Below are 23,899 nucleotides of genomic sequence, written 5' to 3'. Positions count from 1 at the left end.
TAGACTCAAGAAACAAATCCATAATAGACAAGTAGTGTACATTACAATTACAGAAGAAGAAATGAACCCGGTACCCATGTATGGATTCCATATACGATAGATATATTACATACAGTGAACTTCGTAAAAACCCTGTATAATTATATTCACCATATACCGGACCGACTGTGGTTTGTATATGAGCGCAGTTCAAAAGCCGCGGTATTTTTGTTGCAGTGGTGGTTGCATCTTGATCAATAAAACAGGACCCCCATCTATGGAAATTAATTAATGTGAGCCGTAAAATATATCGAATACAAATGAGTCGTTGAATTTTGACAGTTTAATTGATATCAATTACGATAATATATTTATTGATTATTACCATTAATATTGAGTGTCTCAATCAATTTCCAATTACAACTCAGCTCTAGCTCTAGAGATTCAAAACAAACATAAATTTGTGTTTCCATACACATACTGAGTTGCACCAACCAAACTCTCTCTCTCTCACACACACACGCACACTTGCCATGGGCGCTCTTGCCATTAGCGCAGCAGGGGTAGTATTACTCATTTCTCTGTTACATGTAGAGGGTATAAAGGAAACTGTAGTTGGGTGTGATTATTTTCAGGGGAGCTGGGTTTACGATGATTCTGGAGATGATCCGTTCTACCAGTCATCTAACTGTCCCTTCATAGAGCAGCAGTTTGATTGCCAAAAGAACGGTCGACCAGACACTGACTATCTCAAATACAGATGGAAACCAACTCGCTGCGATTTACCAAGGTACTTGAGAGACGAGATTTCGATGCATTTATACTTTTTTTTGTTTTGTTTTCCTAATATGGTCCTAAATAAGTTATAATTTTGGCGATTTGTAGGTTTAACGGTCGAGATTTTCTGAGTAAACTGACAGGGAAGAGCATCATGTTTGTAGGAGATTCACTGAGCTTGAACCAATGGCAGTCACTGACTTGTATGTTACATACGTCAGTTCCAGAGGCTAATTATACCTCAGTCAGAACTGGAGGCCTATCCACTTTCACATTTCCGGTGAGATATATACACTGATTATGTGTGATTATATATATATATAACTACAAGTCTACAATGATTGAGCTAAGCATGTGTTTTGCAGAGTTACAACGTGAAGGTAATGTTTTCCCGCAATGCATTTCTGGTAGACATAGTGGATACAAGCAGAGGACCGGTTCTGAAACTGGACTCGATTGAAAGTGGGAGACTGTGGAAGGGAATTGACGTATTGGTCTTCAATTCATGGCATTGGTGGCTTCACACAGGGAGAAAGCAACCGTAATTAACCCAATGATTATAACACTATTCTTTGCGTACACTTCATGTGGTGATTAATTAATTTTGCTGGTGCAGATGGAAATTTATCGAGGAAGGGAATAAGACATACGTTGACATGGACAGATTGGTTGCGTATGAGAAAGCCATGAACACATGGGCCAGATGGGTAGACACCACCGACAATCCTTCCTGGACCCGGGTCTTCTACCAAGGAATTTCTCCGGATCACGCCAAGTAAGTTTAACCCAGAAATCTCGCACAATTTTGCAGAGGATTCAAGAGCCTTCGTATGGTTGATTTAATTTAGTGTGATTATTTATTCAATGTTGGCTTCAGCGGAGCTGACTGGGGAGAGTCCAGTGCAAAGAACTGCGAGGGACAAACAAAACCGGTGGAAGGTGCAAAATATCCAGCAGGTCCACACCCGGCGGAGTTAGTGGTGGAGAGAGTGTTGGGAGGAATGTCAAAGCCAGTTTACTTGCTCAACGTCACCACTCTATCACAACTAAGAAAAGACGCTCATCCCTCCATCTACGGCTATGGCGGCCGTCGCGGCAATGACTGTAGCCATTGGTGTCTAGCTGGTGTTCCTGACACTTGGAATCAACTCCTATATGCAGCCTTGTCCAAGAATACAGCTTAATTGATTCATATATTTATGTTACGTCAAATTAATTTGTCCAAGACGAATAAACTAATCGTTGATTTCATCTCAAATCATACCATTCTTACCAAATGTGCCATGAAAAACACTCTTTTTTCAGACAAAGTCAAGTTTGCATGAAGAAAACATGACTCGAACAATAAAGAATCAATAGTACAATGAACAAATTTCCAAAGGATCCCAGAACTCGATATTTACAGAGAGAGGAAAGTTGTCTATCAACATTGTAGAATAAATTTAACTCTTAATTCTCACTTGACAGTAGTATTACAATCTAGAGTCCAAAAGCCACCAAAGATGGTGTCTTTTACTGTTAAGGAATCTACAACCACCTAGCAAAGTTTCAAATGAAATTTTCAAGTCTATATATGTGCACTATTTTCATTATTATATATTTATCCGTTTAGTGAAATATTTTCTGTACATCATCACACCTTTGTTTCGACATCACTGCAGAGAAACTGATGCTTCACATAACATCAACAGCCATGCCCAGCTTCTGGATCTCTCATTTCAGTTTCAGGGTGTTGAGAATCTGTTTGGTTCGGATCAGCAGTCGCCGGTGGTTGATCTGGATTCGTGACCTCTTGAGAAGCCCGCCGCTGATTTCTAAGTGAAAGCCAAGTTATCCTCCAATTCAAAACCTCAGAAAGAATAGTAGTTCCACACATTGTAGTTCCAAAACCGGTAAAAGAAGACAGCATTACAGAGAGAACTGCCTGCATGCGAACCTAAACAGGCAAAGGAAACATATTAAAATTTTAAAGTACGGAATTATTGTACATTTTTATCAAGTGGAATTGATATGTTTAAAAGGGGAGGAAAAAAACATAATAGCCTCATAGTTCTTCTTTTATCATTAAAAAAAAAAGCCTTATAGTTCTTAAGGAACATTTGACTAGTTGATCACAGAGCTTACAGTAAGGCAATACATGTTTCAACCAATTGATACCCAGATCTCAAATTAGGTCAGTTCTATTTCCTAATCATCATCATCAAATATTTCTACCAAACAATATTGGAGTTGGCTACATGAATCCATATGAAATATTAATGAGAAACCATCACATGAATTCTACTTTGTGTCAAATCTATTTCCTGCTTAAAATAACTCCATCATAAAATTAATTTAAAAATTCCAGAAACGACAATTGCAAGTGTATATGACGTACCAAGGAGTAGTAAAGATGAGCAGAGACAACCACTAGTCCAAACTGAATAGTTGCATATACCCAGACATATTTTCTCCTAACTAAGCACAGATTACGGGGTGTCAGTAATTTAGAAATGAGTAAACTGACAAGCAGAAGCATTGTTAAAACACAATCTCAGCCATACCCATAGTTGTTGATGTCATGGATGCAAGAAGACCCAATATGCAGGAGAATGGAAGAGAGACGGCGATCGCGCCGGAGCCCATTTTCCCAACCTGTCAACATAACAATATCAGAAACTATGTAGACCCAAAGAAGCAGCATTGAAAATTTTATGCACTTACCAAAAGCTGTTCGATAAAACAGAAGTAAGCAAGCATGCTGATGATAACAAGAACGGGAACATCCTGCCAAACCCTGATCAGATTTGCAAGTAATTTCTCGTCAATGATTGATAATTTGATATAAATTCAGAAATCTATACGGAAACTTTGTTTCCTTCTTTTATTTATTGGGAGCATAAGGAAGAGGAGGGAAGGTGAGGTTTGTGAACCAAGATTCCCATTTCTATACATTGCAACAGTAAAGGTTCTACTTGCCTGTACGGAACAGCCTCAACTTGCATAGGTCTACTTCCTTGCAAATTATTGGCCTGAACATTTTGAACCCTTAAAAGAGTAACAGGTAGGTTCTTAACCTCTTGCTTGCACACATCACATACTCTATTACCTTTGATGCTAAACCATTTTACAGCACATTCTTGGTGAGCCAATGCAAGTTCTCCTTTGCAACTGCATTCCATCTTGAGGGTGTCAGCACCTTCCCCCAGTTCAACGAAGCAGATTCTACAAACAGCATCTTCTTCAGGGATATTTTCACCTCCGTCATCATTTCCATCTGAACAACAGGGCTAAAAATAAGGCAGAGGCAGGTTATCCCAACTTACATATAGAAGGTTAAGTTTCCCAGAAGTAAAATGCTGGAAATTAGTGGTATTCAAGCATTTAAATTTAACTCAAACTGAGAATCACATTGGTAATAAAAAGCTATTAACTAGTTCCAAAACTTTCAGAGTGCCTAAGCTAACATTATCAGAAGTCCGACTTGTTCCAGATTATAAATTTGGTACATCCAGATAAGTTTATTAAATCCAAGATTTGATCTGTGATTGCAAAAAGCTGTCACAATGATGACATCAACTCAGGATGGAGCAGCTAGTAATAGTTATTTTTCACATTGCTTTATATTGGCCGCTTTCTTTGAATTCCAAATTAAATGGACTATCATTGGCATAGCACCACTTATAGGATGAAAAGACCTTTTTTTGAGCCAAGTTCACCAGATACAACTTGTCTTAAGTGACTTGCTGCATTAAATCACAAAGGCATTTCGGTTACCTTGAAAAACTCTCCTTAGTTTACAATAGAAGATCACATCAAGCACTTCCTCTTATTTTTAATGCGGAAATAAGGGATGACAGTGGCTTTTTTTTAATAATGGCTTGAGGTAAATGAAAGGACTAAAGTACCATTATCATCAGTTGGCGATGCAATCAAACTCGATCTTATAGGCCCCTCAGCCCCCCTTGGAGTAGCAGGAACCACTCGAAACAGACCACCCAAAGAATCCAATTGTCTTATGCTCCCTTCGTCGTTAAGCAAAGGAACTGAACGAGAACGGTGAATAGGTAGTTGGGCCGCTCCTTTCTGTAAAGCGAGAAAGTCTGTAAGAATCAAGCAGAAATCTGAATAAAAACAGCCTGCAAATTAAAGAGGAAATGCCAGTTTGTAATTTGAATAAATTAGAAGATAAAATTACACTAGTTCAACATTAAATTACAAATTCAAGTGCTGGAAGCCATTGATTCAAGAATAAATTCACCAAAGTTGGCTGGCAGAAGTGATGAAATGGGCAGAAAATTAAAAAATCATGAAAATTTATTAGGAAACTTGACGTTAATATGGTTGTGTGCAAACATTGATGGCTCTGGACTGTTTCAGTGTTAATTAAAGGCCATGGTATTACCTAATTTAATTGATATCAATACACTAATATTGAGTTTTTCACTTGTAAGTATAGTCACAAACATAAATTCTCATTATAGATATTATTTGCCATTTTCTAGACCTGCTTAAATGGTCAACGCCAAATGCTGATGCTTCACTAGGAAACAGTGACTTATACTCACAGAAGAGCTTGGTGGATCAACAGCATTCCGTCCATGCAAAGACTCCGGATTTGAGTGGACAACTGGGTTGACAGTAAAGGATGATGTTCTCTTCGTTCTAGGTGAGAAAAGCTTTGTTAAGGAAAGGGTCCTTGAAATCACAGGCTTCTCACGTATTTCCACGGATGAACCTCCCAGTGCTAGGATTGCCGCTTTCTCAATATCTGAAGTAGTATTCCGATACTTGAAGCTTAACTTTGGAAGGAGACTTCTTAAGTTTGATTTATTTTTCAGGGTGAAGCCTGATGACACCTTATTTCTGTCAACATTGGGGCTCTGTAAGGGAGAAAAATTTACCCTTTTCGTTGTGGGGCTTGTAATCTGGGTTTCGTTAAATGTCCCATACTTGTCCCTTTCTAGATTTCTTGATGGTATCTCCAAGACAAGAGCTTCCTGCCTCATGTGTTCTCCTGATGTGTTTTCCTCGACTATTTCTGTTGAAACTCCTACCTGACAAAGAAAACAGGAAGCAAAACCTGACCATAAATCGATAACCTGAATAGTCAATGGAAAGACATCAGACTCTCAAAATCACTTTTGTCTCCAAGTCTATGATAGACCAATAACACACCAGCCTGACAAAGTCCACAAAGGATAATTGAATACTAATCACATCAATCAACAAATTCTAACTCAATTTAAATTGACTATAAAAACAAGGATAGAAGGTAGAAATGGTGGAAACCCCGAAGTTCATTTCCATACAAATAATTTCCCTGATATTTCAGAATAGCAAAACAAGATTCTCAATCCAGTCAAAAGCTTTAATCCCCGTAATGCATTCGACAAATGCAAAGGTAGCAATTTACATACAGCAGGCTCAAATTTGGACACAAAAAGTGGAAGATATGAGAACCAAAGTGAGAAAATATAAAATTTCAGAGCATCAAGAAATCATGAGCTAATTACGCAGCCAAACATTTATGTGGGAACAAAAGAGGACGACTTTCGCAAGCATAAAAGAGAGAAACAAGAGGAATTACCCCTTGAAGTGGATGCTCAACTATACCCCTCTGGCTGCAAGAAGCTTCTTCGTGTCTCCCAGCAACTTGTTCTTCTTCATCACCCATAACTCACAGAAGCACTTCTTACGAAATACCCACAATGAGGAGGTGAGTCTCTGCTTGAGAAGTACAAAATTCCCTCTAACCCACCTTGAAAAGACAGACAAGTGAATTATTTTTTCTGGGTGGTGTGAGCGAGTGCGTGGTCCATCTGTTTTCAGGCAACGGAACGCAAGACATGTAAGCAAGGTAGGTTAGGACGGGCTATTCGGGGACCCAATGATCATGTGAGCAACCAATATATGCAGTTGTGCACCTCCCCATATGTATGCAAACAATCATGTCACTCCTGATTAGAGTCCATCGGTGGATGTCAAGTGCGCCATATATTTCGAGTAAAATAGGTGTATTATTGTCAATCATGACTAGTTTAAATGACATTATGTGTGTAACTTTTTTTTCATAAAGATCTCAAGTTTAAGTCTCCCTCATCATTTCCCCGCGTAATGTATTTGATTTATCGGTTTATTACATCATTTTCTTAAATTCATTGGAAAGCTTAATAGATATTTGACTTCACAAAAAGGCTAAACCTGAAAATGACCATCACCATCTAAATAATTATCTATCTATCTATAAAATAAGAACAATAATTATATACAAATGATAAGACAATTTAAAAAACTTAATCCAAGTTATCTTCACACAATCTGTAAAAAGATGAAAACAATAGTACACACAATTAGTGTTTTTTCCCCTAATTATAAATCATATAGGTAGTAGTAGCTTGAATCATGCACTTGAGATAATAAAAAAAAAATTACTCGTCACTGACTTTTTTATTTTTTGATATAGATTACGTCATTAAAATTAAAAAAAGAAAATCTTATTAATCAATTTGTAGCTAATCTATGGGCTCAAATATTCTTTCTTGTAGAGAAAACCAGTCTCAATGGCGGCCATAAGTGGGAAAGCTGGCCAACTGGTATTATGAACTTGGACTTGCAAGTGATAAAGACTTTGATAATAGATTAGATAATAATAATCTTTGTTTAGTTATATAATAATGGATTTATCAGATTTGGGATGTATTGAGCAGCCAACTTTACGTGGAGAAAACGATAATCAACAAAATTTGGAAATGGTAATTAACATGTCATAATCATTCATTCATTCCCAAATCCCTAATTGAAAACAACAACCAAGTTGTCTCATTCAACAATTAAAATCCAGTTTTTTGTGGCATTCGATTTAACAATATCTTACCTTACGACTTACGTCACCCACAAAAGGCGAATCTGTAATGTGGGCTTTGGCCCAATAACGGATAAAGAGGAGGCCCAATTTGTTTATTTGACCCAGCCTAGTTGAGCTGGTTCCGCAAAAGTCGTACCGTCGATCTAATCGGATCTTATAAATTGTAAATAACTGCAGAGATAAAAAGATGGACAGATCTATGATCTATCAGCCAGGAGCGCTTGTGTCAGTCTAGTAATGAAGAAGTCTGGCCCACTTGGGAGTCTCGATTTTATCAACGATAAGTGAAAAACCGTTGATCTTCTGCCACGTCATTTGATGACGTGACTGATCAAGCCACTACCACTGTAGTTACTATTGTCGGTGGTCTCGTATTTATTTGTTTTAAGGATTTAAAGCTTCATACTTCGCTCTCTCTGAAACCCTAGTTCATTCGTAAAGCATCTATCAGCTCTTTGTTATATCTTCATCTTCGAAGAATTCTTGTTTATTAGGGGAATCTGTTGTTCAAATGCGTTGAGCGAAGAACGGGAAAGGATGTAACTTTGAATCTTTGAAATGATTGGTTCCAGATTTGCAAGGATGAATTGGTTCGACTCGAAGACAATAAGGGTTCCGAGAAGGGTGTGGTTAGGGATTCAAAAATCAATGGGGCTCCTCGTGGGTGGAAATCACACCTCCTCCAGGTTTTGCGCTCGCTAATTCTTTTCCTTCTCACAGTTTGGCTTAAATCTCTCTGTTGAAATAGTTTCAATTACTCTATAGACCTTGCAATCTTCCTATTCGTGAATTTGGAGGCCTTGAAAATGCATGTCTTTAGTGAGTCTATAGCGAGGCGTGTGTTCTTACGCGCTTTCATGCTTGCCTCGGTTATGTCCATTGTGCCTCTGGTGCACATATTCTCTGGGTCAAATTTGGGACTGTTCGATCCATTGATCACTCGTGACTGTGCCTTTGATTTTGGTACGAATTGGCTTAGGAATCGATTGTCGATACCGATTCGGGGCTCATCTGGGTCAGTGCGCTACATGAAAAATGCTAATTTGACCGTTAATGTGGTCAGAGAGCTAATGAGAATGCAAATGTTGTTGAATTATAGTGCGAAAGCTCTCTGTCTCGGAGAAGGATCAGAATCCGCAGTTATGGCATTTCGGGATTTGGGATTCTCTCATGCTTGTGGGGTTAATAAGAGCCCCTTCTTCCTGCTTAAGCATAAGAACTTTGTATATGAGCTTGATGTCGAGCAAAATTCTTATGACTTTGTATTGTTCAATGACATGGGCAAGGTTCTGGTTCCTGCAATACTGGTTCGTGAGATTGAGCGTGTTCTTAAGCCCGGAGGAATTGGTGCTGTGCTTGTGGGGGGCAGTGGGTTAAACCCGAATAGCTTGATTAGTGCCGCTACCCCAGTTTCATCATTATTGAGAGATTCCAGTATTGTGCATGTTGGTTATGTAGATGAGTTGATTCTGGTTGTGTTCAAGAAGAAAATTGAAATTGTTGGTTATTTTGAGCAATTTGAACTGCCAGCTGATTGCCAATCTATTATGAATAGCAAACCTCTCATGGACCACTTAGAGCCTCTTGTAGATGCAAAGCCAGTGGAATTTGAAAAAAGAATTGCCTACATGCCAAAGTTCATGGATATTTCCTATAAGAAGCGGTTGGTCTATATCAACATTGGAGCAGGGGAGCACCTAAAGTATGGTGATGAAAATTGGTTTTTTCCATCATATCCTGTCCATCTCAAAGCTTTCAATTCATATTTTGTGGATCATAATACCTCAGTTATGTTGTCTTATGTCAAAAGGCCCGGCGTTACATTTGTTTACTATCCAGATCTTGCTGGAAATAAGGCCACAGCAAAGCCAGATGCTGTTGAAGAATTAAATCCGTATGTGGAAGATGGCAGTTTTGATTTTCTTGCTTGGTTCAAGGAAACAGCGCAGTACGCTGATTTCATGGTACTAAAAATGAATGCAGGTAAGGTGGAACTCAAATTTCTAGCTGACCTGTTTAGAAGTGGTGCCATATGTTTGGTCGACGAGCTGTTCCTTAGTTGCTCAGATCAAGTGTATGGGAAGGGTGCTGTGAAGGGACAATGCTTGGACCTCTTTAAGGGTCTCAGAAACATATCTGTATTTGTCCATCAATGGTGGGGAGACTGAACAGGGACTGCTGTTCAGGGAATTTTACTTTGATGTTATGTCATTTGAACGTTCTTGCTTGTGTTATGTATGTTGTTGTTGAAGTTTCTCCGGTAGGATGTGTTGAAGACATCCAGTGCTTTATATGGTTGGGCGCTTAGCTAAATAAGCAACCATTTGCTTTGTGTTTTGTGTTTCGTTGAATGATAAAAAATTGTCGTGTGTTTGTCTTGTTTAAGTTTGAACCATAGTTTTTTAACGAATAACCATTAGTTTTTGGTCCTTGAGGAGCCGTGAGCTTTTTTTATCCATGTAAATTTGGAATGACGAGTGAATTTTTTTTTACCGGGAACAAATATCACACAAGTTGGTCTTTTGGACATTTAACATGGATCTAAACTCGAGTTGCAGCAAGTTTGTATTTTGAACATTTGACATGGATCAACTCGAGTTGCAGGACCCATGATGGTCACAACTCACAAGATGCTTGGAGCTTCATGTGCATGATGTACAGTTTGAGGGAGATGCTTTGATTGTCGTAAATGCAGTTGCTCGACCTGAGTTGTTTTCTAATTGGGCTATTGAGAATTTGATTGAGGACTCACGTATTAAATTGAATGGAATCCAGAATTGGAGTATTGTGAAGATTAACAGACAACAAAATGTTTGAGCAGATGTTTTCATCAAATGGACTACTGCTTTGAAGCTTTCAGTCAATATTCCTACATATTTTCTTTTTGATTTTCAATGCTGATTGCATAGTGGTCATTCCCCTTAAAAATAATGGGAAAAAAGGAAAAGGGATGGTTACTGCTGGTCGACTCCACTGGGTCGGCCACTCAACCAAAAAGAAGGTCAACAAGAAACTGCAACACATGCATACTATGCCACAAGTAACAGAGTCCATCATTCAACACGCAAACTTGAAAAGGAAGGTTAGCAAGGCGAAAGAAACCAAAAGGGGAGACAGAATCTCCGCAACAGAAGACACTACTATATTTCTTATCAAGTAACAAGTATTCAGAGGACTTGGCAGTTGGCACTAACAAACTCACATCTAAAAGGAAGGCATTGGCTCAAAATTTTTTGCGTAATGCCAGCATTCTCCATGTTATGCAGCATACTGATCACACTTTTCCTATTTGAGCACATGAGAAAGGAAACAGACGTAGAAAACAACACGATACTATACAGCAAGCTAGCCTCAGCAGCACATCTTCTATCTTATTCCTCATGCTCATTATTAACTTTAACAATCTCCAAAAGCCTCTCAACTGGTTGTCTGCAGATTGGACATCTATCTGTCTGGAACCGTAAAACCTTTGCACATCCGCTACACATGCACTGCATCACAAAGCAGAAGGCAAAAACAAACCGAAAATGTTACATCAACCAACCAATAAATTATAAATATTTTAGGTTTGGAGGACAAAATTGCTGCAGGTTACAATGAAAGAAACCATCATTCACGCTGGGTTCAGTAACCTCTCATCAACAAACTCTACCTCATCAACATTCGCTATCATGAAAGGAAAAAATAAAGTATTTACTCATGTTGATATTAGCATATGAGACACTTCGGGTTTAATTAAAAGTATGAGCTGACTATAAAAATCTAATTATGCCAGCTGCTGTATATCAACATACCAAATACGACCAAAATAACAGGGTCAAGGCATTTCCTAAAACAAAAAAAAATACCCACAGAAACAGAGAGCTGTGATTGGCAGGTGTGGAAGTTATAACCATCTATAAGAAACTACTCGCCACTGATTTTTGTCCTTCTTTACTTTTTAATGGCAACTACTCTCCATAGTAAAACAAATTTTGTGAAGACTATGACATTGCATAGCTGGCATGGTTACTATACCAAGTCCTTTCCCCTATTTAAGAAATGTACACCAAAAAGAGAACAGGCAATTCTTTGCATACCATGTGTCGGCAGGGAAGAACGGTTGTGTCTCGTAGTTCTGTCAGGCAAATGACACATTCTTTTCCGGGATCGTTTGCATCCACGTCGCCTTCAACAGAGTTCCCAATGCCATATATCTCCTGCAGCTCATACCTCATCCCATTCACCCACAGAATCTGCTTCATTACCCTAGCTTGATATTCACCTTTCTCCTTCTCAAATACTGCCTGAGTTACCTGGGAATTTGGGGATCCAGAAGTTTGGTTTCCATCTGATCCACTTTGAGCAGTGGGGGATGCATCTGCCTTCACTACCAAAGGATAGACATCGGAATCACCCTCTTTCAGTAACTGAGTCTCCTCAAATATTGAGAAGTCAATTCCGGTTCCAGAGGACTGTCTGAACTTTTGGCCCAGACCTTGCTGAAAGTTTACTGTCACTGGTGCAAGCAGGTGTTCCTTCATAGGTGTCAGTTTACAATCTTTGCCTTCTTTTGCGAAAAATACAACAGTGATGCTGTTTGTAGAGCAGACAAAACACACATTCTATTAAGTCGAAGATCTTACAAAAGGAAATAATTTGACTTTTAACCAAGAATGTCATGCAGCCTGAATTGTAAGAAACAATATCTATGACAAAGAAGAAACTCATTCTACTGCACTAAATCTGTTAATAAACTTTAACATTTTTTAAAGACACGTATGCACTTTATGATTTGAAAAATGTCGCAAAAGCTCAACAGGTCAAATGGCCATATATAAGCAAACTACCACACATCCATAATTATTATCACAAAAAAAGTACCAAGAATGAAAGGAAATCGATCAACTGTATGTTAATCAATGGGACATTTAATTGCTGCTTTGGAATATTATCTCATAAAAAGCTTTGATCTCTCAAAGCTGATCTTTTTTTTTTTTACTTTTTTCTTTTTTTGGTTGAGTTTTGACACATAATTTAGCAAGCAACTCATATTGACTGTCTCTCACTCAAATTTTATTCACGAAACACCAAGCCAAATCTAAAACATATGATTGATCATTTTTAGCTCCTGTCAGTCATATTTTCTGCTTTCACTACAGAGAAAGTATCCTATTCAACTCATCCTCAACCCTGCCATTCCATCTCCACAGAAAACTTAATTTCCTTAACTTGACATACTGCCATACTGGCTTCTGAATCACTCTAAATTTCAAACTGCATGTTCAATCGTTTATCCTCCGTAAATCCAGGTTTTACCTCCAAACCGCCCCGTGACTTTTGAGATAATCTTCAAACAGGAAAGCATTGAAAATTGAAACCCAACTGATCCAGGTTTAAACTCATATGTGTTTATCCGCATGCAGGCATGTTTGAAGAAATAGCTATAAAAATTGATATTGTAGCATTCAAAAGACAGCAAATCATTCTAAAAAATCCAGTTCAAACCTCTGCAGTCAAAACCTTTGAGGTGAATCGTCAACCAAACAGATTCCCTCCATAACTAATGAGAAACGACACTCTACATAATTTTCCAACATGGGTGGACTCATCCAAGAAACAAAATAACACATCAATACTGGAACACATCGAAAGTGATAAAACAGAGATCAATATAAAATAAAATCAAAATTACCTCCCGGAGACAGTGGCATCGAACGTAAACGCGACAAGGAACTTCCCAGGATTCTCATCGTCTGGTTCGAGCCGCAAAGTCTCCTTCTTGAGATTAACATCATTGCGTATCGTCACAGCCTTCTGGTACTCGACGTAAGGCTCCGGGGGCGGCATCATGGGCCCACACGGGTATCTCCCCCAATGGCCCGGTTCCATCCGGAGGTGGTGGTCGTACGGAGCCGGAAGTGGCGTCGGCATAGAGGATGGAGGAGGCGGGTAGTATCCCTGGTACTGATAGTACGGCGGAGGGTTAGGATTGGGATACTGCGCCGGGTACGGCGTAGCCGCTGCGAATACGTAACGATTCGCCGAGATTTCGGCCTGAGGAGGCGCGTCCGCCGGCGGCGGGGGATGGTTCCTCCTGCTACCATTTCTTCGGCGACCCTGCCCGCCGCCGCTGCTGGTATTGCCCATTCCCCCTTTCTCTCTCCGTTTTCACAGAATTCGCTAACAGAACAACATAAAAAGTTAAACCAAAATTCTATACATAGCAAGAGAAATTGAACTTGTCGGTCTCTGAGAATGAAACGAAGATGAAGATTTGGTAGCAAGAGAGATAGAGAGGGGAGAACAAGAAAGATTGGGATAATGGGTTGGGTGATTAGGGTGTAGTGGGGATGGAGGGTATACAGCGATAGTGAAGTTCCACCCAACTCCCAAACCACCATGGGTGGGCAATAGATGCTAAAGTGAATGTGATCTCCGTTCTCTTTCTTTTTCCTCTCTTTTTTTATTATTTTAATTAATTAATTAATTTTATCCTCACTAACGTTTCTTATTACCAATAATGCTTTATACACTATAACGAGAAGTTATTGGGTGGTCCGGCCACACCACGTCACACGCTGACATGGTGTGCGACACCCAATAGAATTACGACAAATAGCAGCCCAGGCTTGTCATTTACTCATTTAATAAGCATTTTCTAACAAAAAGCAAGAAAATGAAGCTTTATCCTTTAACAAGCACTAGTCAGATTAACTATCGGACAGACTTGCAAATCTTACAACCAGGAAGACAAATAAACATATCCAAGTAAATAATTGCACACACATACAGACAGAGAGAGAAGCTCTCCCAGTATAATTTATCCACCAACCATGAGAGCAGAACGGACAGAAATTATGGAGAGTAAAGAGCATCAGAGAGGATCCCCTAAGGCAGCCAGCCAGGAAAGCCTTTTTTCTTTTTTTGGTGAGTAAGAAAGAAATATATTAAACACTAAAGACTCAAATCATACACATAAGCGTCATAGTCTCCGATTCCTTGCTAATTTTCTCAAGCTCCCAAATTAGATTTTCTAGACGACCCCAAATCGAGGTGCTACTTCACCATTTGCACAATACCCCTTGACAAACATGACGATCCGATTGATGTCAAGAAGATATTGATTTCGTGGATTTGGGTACTGATCAATCTTCGAGGCCTTCTTGGTTTGTGATTGACTTTGTTATGAAAATGGTGAAGGGTAAGCTCACTGTTTTGGTGTCTTAATGTCTTTCAAAGATATGAATGAGTTTCCGTGGCTCTGTCAAGCTTGGGGGTTATTATGATGTGCATTTGGGTTCTTTGCATATATGGTTTATGGTATTGGAAGTTGAGTATGTATGGTGTTTTTTTAACACCTTGGTTTGAGTTTTTTTGGTGATGTTTGTTCACTTATGACTTCTCTTGTAGTAGTTTGCGCTCATGCCTTCATGCCATGGCAATGAGTTTTCCAAGAAATTTTTTCTTAGGGTATACCCCTCGTGTCCTTACTTTCAATTTCGAAATTTGAATGATTTATTTTGGCGGTCACTTTTTATGTTCAAAATTTATATCCTTGACGGAGGTTTTGCACTTGTGCTCCCTTAGACACCCAAGTAATTTGCCAGGTCAATAATGAGCTGTCATCGATAGCTGAGTGTTGTGACCATTTAATTGGTCCGGACACACCACATCTACTGGTCATGTTGTGTGTCCGGACCACCCAATAATTTCTCATGCAAGTATGCATTAAGCCATACACAATACACTAATTAATATTCATCAACTAGAGATTGCTCGATCGACAATCGATTAGGTTAAGTATATGTGTGTTCAATGTTTAATTTCAATAAAAAACATATTTCTTGACGATATTTAAAAAAATACACTAATTAATGTGGTATTTGTAAGATGATTGTTTTATTTGATGCACTTTATATTTTTTTTCTAACCGAAAATATCACCATATAAATTTCCATAGGATTTTAACTCTACAAAGATTCATCACTAAACTATCACCAAATTAGTTTATAATACAATTATCCGCTAATAAGTCAAAAGTTGATGTGATATCCAGCCAAGTTGTTCAATTATAGAAGAATTCATTAGATCTTTCAATCTACGAATTTTTTTAAAAAAAAGAAAAAGAAAAAGAAAAATACAATAAAAACAAGGGAAGAAAGCAATCTCCTTAGCCTTGAAGTGTTCTTACCAGTTCAAAGCCAGATACTGGAGACATGGTAGCATTTTGAAATCAAAGGACTAGAAAGCCTAGCTATACAGCAATGACTCAGCTAAATCTTTCTGCAAATTCTGTTGAAGTTCTAGTGCAACATTGTCTAAACATTGGTCTCTCTCTAAGCATAAAGCATCTATGTGAATTAATAAAATGTATAATCTACTAAGGAAGAAATATTAACACAGTACTGCATTAGTTCCACTGGCATGCATGACTCCTCGCACGCCATCTGCAGAGGCCACCAATATTTTGATGCGCTTTGCAAATGGCATACAGGGAGCCAGGCATAAGAGTAGGTAAGTAATTAAAATTACTTGTACACAGAACAAATACGAATATTGTGAAACAGTTTATCAATTGAAAGTACGTACATTCGATCTCGAACCATCGGAATTGGAATGGAGCAAAGACTTGTGTGTGGGGAGGTAATGGAGATCAGTGTGTATATATATATGTGTGTGTGTATAAGGCCACTCCATAGACGTGAAAAAGCTTGGCTTCTAAGCAAGTATTCCTCCCCCTATACTTCTTCTTTTTTCTCCCCCACTGTTTTTCCCTAGAAACAACCAACCAACTAGCTTTTGAGTTGGCAATTTGGCATTATAGCAGAAAAAGCTCAAGAAACCGACTCCACCTGAAAGTATACCTCTTTTTCCAACTTTTGTGTCTAGACTTGATCAAGCTTGTAGGGGCCGGGCATTGTGTGTGGGTTGATAGAGTAAGGAAGAAGCTGTGGGATGGAGTAGAGATGATGTAACCATATTTTTAGCTTATTTTCCGGATCATATATAAAGTAAAGTTTCTTTTTCTCTCTTACAAAACCAATTTCTCTTCAACTGCTTGGATCACTATAGTATTAGAGATATGATGCAAAAAGGGTTTGTAGATGCATGAGGCTGTATGAATAGTTTACTAAGTTAAAAAGATACCCTAATATTGAAATCTTCGTCTTTTGACACAAGAGTTGGAATCACTTTTGTGTTTGGACATGACTATATAGACGCAGATTCTCTGTCACTTCACATTCTACTTTATCTGCAACTGCAAAGCCCACAATAAACTTGCATGATAGAAGCCAAATTTATCAGAATAAACAGTGCAGCCTCCCTGTTGAATTTTTCATAAGAAAATTACTTATCACAAAATTTTCTTCAAAGAAAGAAAGCAAAAAATACTAAGTTTAGTCCTTTTAGATATTTTTTTTCCCTTATAATGAAAGGCTAAATGTCTGTGTATCAATAAACTCAAGTCTATGAAGTCAATGACCTGCAAACTGTAATCAGATGACCTTTCTGCAGCTAGAAACAGTCGATACTTTTATATGGACTTGGGATCTTTTACAATGAGTGATCCGTGCATTGGGAGGCTCCAATCAGATGTCTAATGACCAAATCTGTTCTGAAAAGATAACCCCCATACAGTTTCTCACATGTTTAAGTCTTCCAGAGGCAGGACCTCAACTGTTAGGCCACGTTGATCTTCCAGGGCCAAATACATAACACAGGTAGAGTTTTGTAGTCCAAATACCGTAGATGCAAGATAAGAGAAGATTGGCTATAAATTGAACAACAAAGCAGCATCACTGCAGGATAATCCTTGATCAAGTTAACGTATCAAATTCAACGCACATGCTATCACATTCTGCGTTCTTCCTAATATCAATTTCATTGCATCGTCAATATATACAAGCCAATTAACAGGCAAAAAAAGGAGCATAAATTTCCTTCAGGATTATTTCAACACATCGTGGTGGCATTGTGCTATTTTGCCTTAAACGGTCAGCAACTCACCACGACGTTCCTTCGGATCTTCCATAATAATATAAATCCATATATACTGCGTTGTCTATTTCTTTTTGGTCAAGCCAGAATATTACAAAAATCACATCTCATCATGCCTATCTTTGTCGGCACCACTAAAATTATCCAGATGATCAAACTGAGTGCAATTATGGGTTCCATTAGCACGCTAAATCTTACATGAATTATGTAGAAATAGAACGGTGGGGAATGGATGTGGACACCGTCGTTTGGTGAGAAAGGCAAAATGGGGCTCCACCCGGTGGATTCCACTTGTTCGGATTGGTTTTCAAAGAAGTTTACACATGAAATGAACTTTTAGATGGTGTTGTTCAAGTGGAAGTAACAGTTAAGTTGTGGAAAAAAAAAAAAAACTGAGCTTAAAGTTGTGAAACAAACACCAGAGTGGTGATATGTTGTTAACGGGTAAATTGTGTAAAATATCTTTTGTTTGTATTTTTTCAATTTTAAATATTTTTAGAAAAATTTAATTTATTAAATATTACAAATAAGCAATTCATAATTTTATTTTTTGAATTAATTAATTTTGTGAACAATATTTATAATATTTGTATACAATATGTATAATATTAGCATATACTAAAATGAATAAAATTATGTGTTATAATAATTGTATATATATTATTTATATATAAATATAAAATAATTAATGTAAAAACTTCAATTTACATTAAATAATACTTCTATTTTTTTTAATTACTTAAATATGCGAGACCCACCCAAAAAAATTAAAAAGCCACAGCTTTTGGGCATGGATCCCTCCTCAAAAACTACACGCTTTGAAACAAGCTCCCATTGGGAGTTTGTTTTTGTTAGGCGATACAGTCATGGTCCCGCAAACTGCTAGTTTGTTTTTGTTAGACGATACAGCCATGATCCCGCAAACTGCTAGTTTGTTTTTGTTAGGCGATACCGCCGTGATCCCGTAGACCGCTAGTGAGACCGTTATGCAAACCGCCTCACCAAAGAGAGCCATCACAAAAAACAACGTCTAACAAAAACGATAGGGATCCTTAATTAAGAAGAAAACATAGCAGATGACAACATTAAGCACAAACAAAACTAGTGCCTATCACACAAAGAGGAGACAATTGACATTCAGCCACTAACATTAATATACAAGTCCCCAATACACTGAAGCTCCCCCACCATAACATCATCGTTTATTTGATTTCAAATGGTCGTCAAAGGGTTGAGCTGGTGTGAACCATGTTCTCAGATTCATATCTTGGAGGAGCTCCTGAAGGAACCAAGGGCCTTAATTGCACCCGCTCTCAAGATGTACTGGTGATAGATTGCAGCGATAGCAGCACCAACGAAGGGTCCAACCCAGAATAACCACTGCACCAATTCAATCATCAATCAGAACATTGAGTACTATGAATAAGTAAGTTCAAGGCAATAAAGACGCATACTTGGTCATCCCAAGCTTTCTCCTTGTTGTATATCACTGCAGCTCCAAAACTCCTTGCAGGGTTAATACCAGTGCCAGTGATGGGAATTGTGGCCAAATGCACCATGAATACAGCAAACCCAATTGGGAGTGGTGCCAATACCTTCAATTCCAATTCAAATCATATCAATTAAAGTTTATCGAGTTTTAACACAAGGACGAATTAGATTCATAAGGGGGAAAAGAGTTGAAAAGGAGGGTAGGAATTCGGTACATACAGGAACGTGAGAGTCTCTTGCGTTCCTCTTGGGGTCAGTAGCAGAGAAGACAGTGTAAACAAGAACAAAAGTGCCAATAATCTCAGCACCCAATCCAGTGCCCTTGTTGTACCCATCAGCGAGCTCGTTAGCTCCACCACCGTATCTGGTGTAGTAGGACTTCTGGAAAGCCTTCACAAGCCCACATCCGCATATGGCCCCCAAACACTGGGCGGCGATGTACAATACGGCCCGGACCAGTGAGACCTTCCTAGCCAAGAGAAGCCCAAACGTCACCGCCGGGTTAATATGGCCTCCTGCGTAGTCAAATAAACACACACTTGAGCTTTACTCTTCCATCAGTGTTACCGTGAAGTTGACTAACAATTCAATTTCAAACTGACCTGAGATTCCGGCGGTGCAGTAGACGAGGACGAAGATCATGCCACCAAAGGCCCAAGCGATTCCGAGGATTCCAACGCCGCCGCATTCGTCGGTGTTCATGGCTGGGTCTGTTTGGCTCTTGTAGCCAATCACTGTCAAAACTGTTATGTACAAGAATAAGAGTGTGGCTATGAACTCGGCGATTACTGCTCTGTATAAGGACCATTGGGTGAACTCCTCAGCGTCAATTAGAGGTGCTGGTGGTGGATCTTGGTAGTCCTTGGATTGAAATCCTGCTTCTGGACCTGAAGCTTCAATGTCCTTCGCCATGGCTTCGCTACTGCTGAGGCTCACAAAGTTGTGGAGAGGATGTGGGTGCTAGACTGCTAGTAGTAATTGAATGGTGGAGTAGTGCAGTGAGGGTGTTTATTTATTGGGATGAATAATGGCTGAACCGCCCCATTCCAATACGTCACTCAAATTTGTGGTTAATTGCGTTTTCTGGCCCCACGTCACTCTCTTGATGCTTTGTTTGGCCGACTTATTCTCTATCGTTAGGCCACTTTCTTATTGAGTTATTTCCAAGGAGGGTTTTTCTATATGTCTAAAGAGTCTAACTATTCATTGATTACTTACTTCTCCTATGAACATTTTAACAATGATCATAACTTGAGAATGGCTAGCGAGGCTCCGGTTTGATTCTAAGCTCGTGTAGGTATTTTCAATTCGTTTGCGTTGGACATTGACTCAACTAATCTATTGAGTGAGTTTGCGCATTATTAATTAGATTTTGGTTTAAATTTAGTTGATTATACAACCAACACGCCTATTGAGTTGTTTTCGATTAAAAAAAGTTTGTAATTTGAATTATAACATCAGCAAACCCTATTACTCTGATCAGCGTTGGGTTTGCGCTAGAAGGATCAGCATCTTTGCTACTTTACTAGAACCCTCCTCGTCATTATATGTGGTTGTGAAGAGGAGACCTTTTTGGTAGCTGAATGAGTCAAATTTTTGGCCAGAATTTCCCGCGATCAAGAAAACAAAGGTAAACGACAAACATGCGACGTCGTTTGTAGCTTATAGAAGTGGATGATATTTTGCCACGTGTCACGGACACTATTCGCGGGGCCTACCAACCTTTGATAAACATACAGAATAAGTAGAGCGATTGACAGGTCAAAATTCACGTGGTTTTTGTAATGGACGACCAAACCGACCACATATCACTATCCACTTACCGCCGTCCATCCAGCTCAGTCTATTGCAATCATGTCCGTTTGTTACTCTAACCACTCACTTCCTGCCACGCTTGGCTTCTCCACCGCCCCAACCAATCAAAGCTCTCCTAATACCACCATATAAATTTATTTATACAAAAACAAAGGGTTATGTGCTAATCCTTAATCATCACTTCGTCCATGATTGTGAAAATTTAACGGCTGATTGTTTGACACATGTCAGTCACTAGACTGTCGGTGATCCTCGCTATGGCCTGTGGGTAATCCACATATTAAACACGCCTCCTATGGATGTCCCATTAAAGTTTAACACACAGTCGTGCTAAATTTGTCTGTTACCGAGAACAGTGGAACCCATTTGATTGGTTAGAGGGATCTAGTGGCAGGCCCCTGTTCATCATCAAGTATTGGAAGAATATGGCCCACCTGCTTTTCCTGTTTTCAAAGCCCAATGGGTTTGGGTTGGGCCTTGAGTTTGTTAGGGCATCCACATAAATTACCTAAAAATTTCAATAAAATTTATTTTATATTAATAAGATAATAAATGAGAGAGGATATATTATTATTATTTTAACGAAGCAATGAAATAATGTGATAGGTAATCTGATGCAGTATAAGTTTGATAAGAAATATGTAAAAAATGGAACATTGGCCTTTTTTTAGTGTTTTAGGGAACATGTTAAGAGAAATTAGTGTGGATACTCTTAGTAGACAATTGTTCCCATGAAACCTTACAAAAAGAAAATAAAAAATTTTGTTCCCATGAAGCTAATTGGAATTGAATAGTTATGATAGAGATCCCAGAAGCTAGTATCCCAATTATTTCAATTGTTGAGTTGTACGCATAATATTTTATATGCATCATGTGATGCCTATAGAGCCCACGAATTCACTTGAATTTTATGCGTCCAACTTAACAGTTATGATAAACGGAATACCAAACTATTGATATCTCTAATCATTTTCAGGAATTCAAAAAACACATGCGTCTAAAAAAGTGCCTTAAAAATTTATGATTCTTCCTTGTACTCCTCAGGATCTTCCTCTCCAGTGGTCTCTAAACAAGGAGAAATTGAAATCTTTGTGAAAGAAACAGGGGATTGAAGGGAACAAATAATATATTTGACAAAAAACCATAGCCAACACAGAAACAGAGTTTATCTTGAATTCACAATTTATTTCATTAACCATGAAGATTTAACCACAAAACTCTCCAATCAAATGGCAAAAGAGAACTCCTTGAGAGAAAAATTCAGCCAAGTCCGACGATTCATCCTCGTAATCCTCAGGCTCCTCCTCTGTTATGGTCTCCAAGCCTGGAGAATTCGAAGCCTTTGTGAAAGAAATTACGAGAGCTGGTGCGACTTCTTCAATCCAAGAATTCACACACTTGATCTTCTTCGCCATTTGCATAAAAATAAAAAAATAAATCACCCCGCCACTAGTTTTCTGCTGCTAAATTGGATTTACCAATTCTGATGATGTTGAGAGTAGAGTTGGTGGTAGAGATGCCATTTTATAGGGAGGCCAGAGTTGATAAATAATGGAGAGAAAACCAGTCCATTAGTGATGGTGCTCAACAGTAATTTGTCCACTAATGCACGGAAAAAGCTATTAAACAGTGACAAAAAATGTGATACATGTGTTCAATATGGGCTGATCATCACAAGTGGAAAGAAAAGGCACCTCCACCATACACATATTAACACGAGTTTGTTCGAGGATCTTTGAATAGGTATTAAGAATTATTGAGCCATCGAAATATTTAATATGCTAGTTTTATTTAATAAAATGTATTTATGGGCCTTACGTAGACCCAAAAGTTGGGCTTTCTTTCGTGCTTTGAGTCCGGTCCAAAACCACTGAAAAAAAGAGGCTCAACAAGACGGCCTTCGTCCGAACCCATTTTCATCAAATGAGTCCAAATGAATAAAAGAAGCATCCTTTTGTTGTTTCGACAAAAGGGAAAATTCCATGTTGGTATTTTTAAAGAGACTTTTAGACATCTAGATCTACTTAAAAAATACATGGATATATAAGTACTCATAAAAATGTCAATTACATCATGATGATTTCGATAATGGTTCGCTACATCATCACCTCCTTTAGACTCTCCTCACTGAGACATACAATGCCCAGCTAGATTCCGTCCAAAACAGAAAGAGAGACCCAAAATTGATCCGTTTTATTCGCTTAATATTACTGTTTTATAATTAATAATTTTTAAAATAAATACTTATGTGGAAAAGAGTTACTTATATGGTAAAATCTTGTTTTTCTTTCATCTAAGTGTAAACTTTCATAAAGTGAGCACCAAAATGTCATTTTCCGTTCAAAAAAGGATAAGAAATAAAGATTTCATTTAACTTTTTATTATGGGCTTAACTTTGGCCCAACAATACCCAAACCCAGCTCGCTGGTTCCATATTCACAATGGCGCCTTAATAGCCGCCTCAAATTTGCTTCCCGTAATAATCTTTTGAGCAACTGAAAATCTCTCTATTGATTGTTTAAGCGAAGAGATTTCCACTACACCATTTCATCCTTCAAGAACCCCAAGAAAGCTCTTTCCTTTTTCTTTTTTCTTGAGAAAATTCTCTCTGAATTGTGTAGGAGAATCACTCTATAGGATGAAACGCGGCAAAGTCCACGACGACAGACAAGAAGACTCGGGTGATGAAGAAAATCATGAATCACAAATTAAAGAATACCAGCTCGAGGAACCTCCTCTCTTCCTGAGAGAGGAAGGAATTATTGGACATGGATGGAGAGGGCCTTTTGAGAAGCAAGTAACAGAGACTGAAGTGGAGAACTTTGTCACCATTAAAAAAATCAGATTTTGATAAGTTTATCAAGCCTATCTTGACTGACGACGATCAAGAAAATCTCGAGAATGGGATTCCGGTGAAAATGTACAGTAATGGAGATGTGAAGGAAGAATTGTACATGACTCTCAAGGTCGTGGAATCTGATGATTCTGATGGCATGTACCTGCTCTTTG

The 23,899-nt window shown here is 38.5% G+C and overlaps 5 protein-coding genes across 5 annotated transcripts; 2 read left to right on the top strand and 3 right to left on the bottom strand.

The window, feature by feature from the left end:
* Positions 1–420: 420 nt before the first annotated feature.
* On the top strand, positions 421–2,077 carry LOC119993712 (protein trichome birefringence-like 43). The gene is made up of 5 exons (XM_038840934.1): positions 421–769; positions 865–1,036; positions 1,122–1,297; positions 1,373–1,531; positions 1,634–2,077. Exons 1-5 carry the CDS (start codon positions 513–515, stop codon positions 1,938–1,940), a joined length of 1,071 nt encoding a protein of 356 aa, XP_038696862.1. The 5' UTR covers positions 421–512; the 3' UTR covers positions 1,941–2,077.
* A 95-nt stretch (positions 2,078–2,172) lies between these two features.
* LOC119993686 lies at positions 2,173–6,739 on the bottom strand. Its single transcript, XM_038840901.1, has 8 exons — positions 6,326–6,739; positions 5,304–5,792; positions 4,644–4,821; positions 3,715–4,012; positions 3,460–3,532; positions 3,300–3,390; positions 3,134–3,213; positions 2,173–2,692 (listed from the first exon to the last, which is right to left on the bottom strand). Exons 1-8 carry the CDS (start codon positions 6,410–6,412, stop codon positions 2,441–2,443), a joined length of 1,548 nt encoding a protein of 515 aa, XP_038696829.1. The 5' UTR covers positions 6,413–6,739; the 3' UTR covers positions 2,173–2,440.
* A 1,252-nt stretch (positions 6,740–7,991) lies between these two features.
* On the top strand, positions 7,992–9,988 carry LOC119993694. The gene has a single exon (XM_038840911.1). It carries the CDS (start codon positions 8,410–8,412, stop codon positions 9,769–9,771), a length of 1,362 nt encoding a protein of 453 aa, XP_038696839.1. The 5' UTR covers positions 7,992–8,409; the 3' UTR covers positions 9,772–9,988.
* A 712-nt stretch (positions 9,989–10,700) lies between these two features.
* On the bottom strand, positions 10,701–14,002 carry LOC119993703 (probable E3 ubiquitin-protein ligase LOG2). Its single transcript, XM_038840923.1, has 3 exons — positions 13,278–14,002; positions 11,683–12,178; positions 10,701–11,094 (listed from the first exon to the last, which is right to left on the bottom strand). The coding sequence occupies exons 1-3, from the start codon at positions 13,730–13,732 to the stop codon at positions 10,975–10,977; spliced, it is 1,071 nt and encodes a 356-aa protein (XP_038696851.1). The 5' UTR covers positions 13,733–14,002; the 3' UTR covers positions 10,701–10,974.
* A 4,611-nt stretch (positions 14,003–18,613) lies between these two features.
* LOC119984821 (aquaporin PIP2-4) lies at positions 18,614–20,064 on the bottom strand. The gene is made up of 4 exons (XM_038828946.1): positions 19,678–20,064; positions 19,295–19,590; positions 19,039–19,179; positions 18,614–18,964 (listed from the first exon to the last, which is right to left on the bottom strand). Exons 1-4 carry the CDS (start codon positions 19,985–19,987, stop codon positions 18,845–18,847), a joined length of 867 nt encoding a protein of 288 aa, XP_038684874.1. The 5' UTR covers positions 19,988–20,064; the 3' UTR covers positions 18,614–18,844.
* Between the last annotated feature and the right edge of the window lie 3,835 nt (positions 20,065–23,899).

This window comes from Tripterygium wilfordii, chromosome 3 (genome assembly GCF_013401445.1).
Source record: "Tripterygium wilfordii isolate XIE 37 chromosome 3, ASM1340144v1, whole genome shotgun sequence".
In the NCBI taxonomy this organism is placed as follows: domain Eukaryota; kingdom Viridiplantae; phylum Streptophyta; class Magnoliopsida; order Celastrales; family Celastraceae; genus Tripterygium; species Tripterygium wilfordii.
Note: the sequence above shows the minus strand (reverse complement) of the source record. Positions and strands in the feature narration are given on the sequence as shown.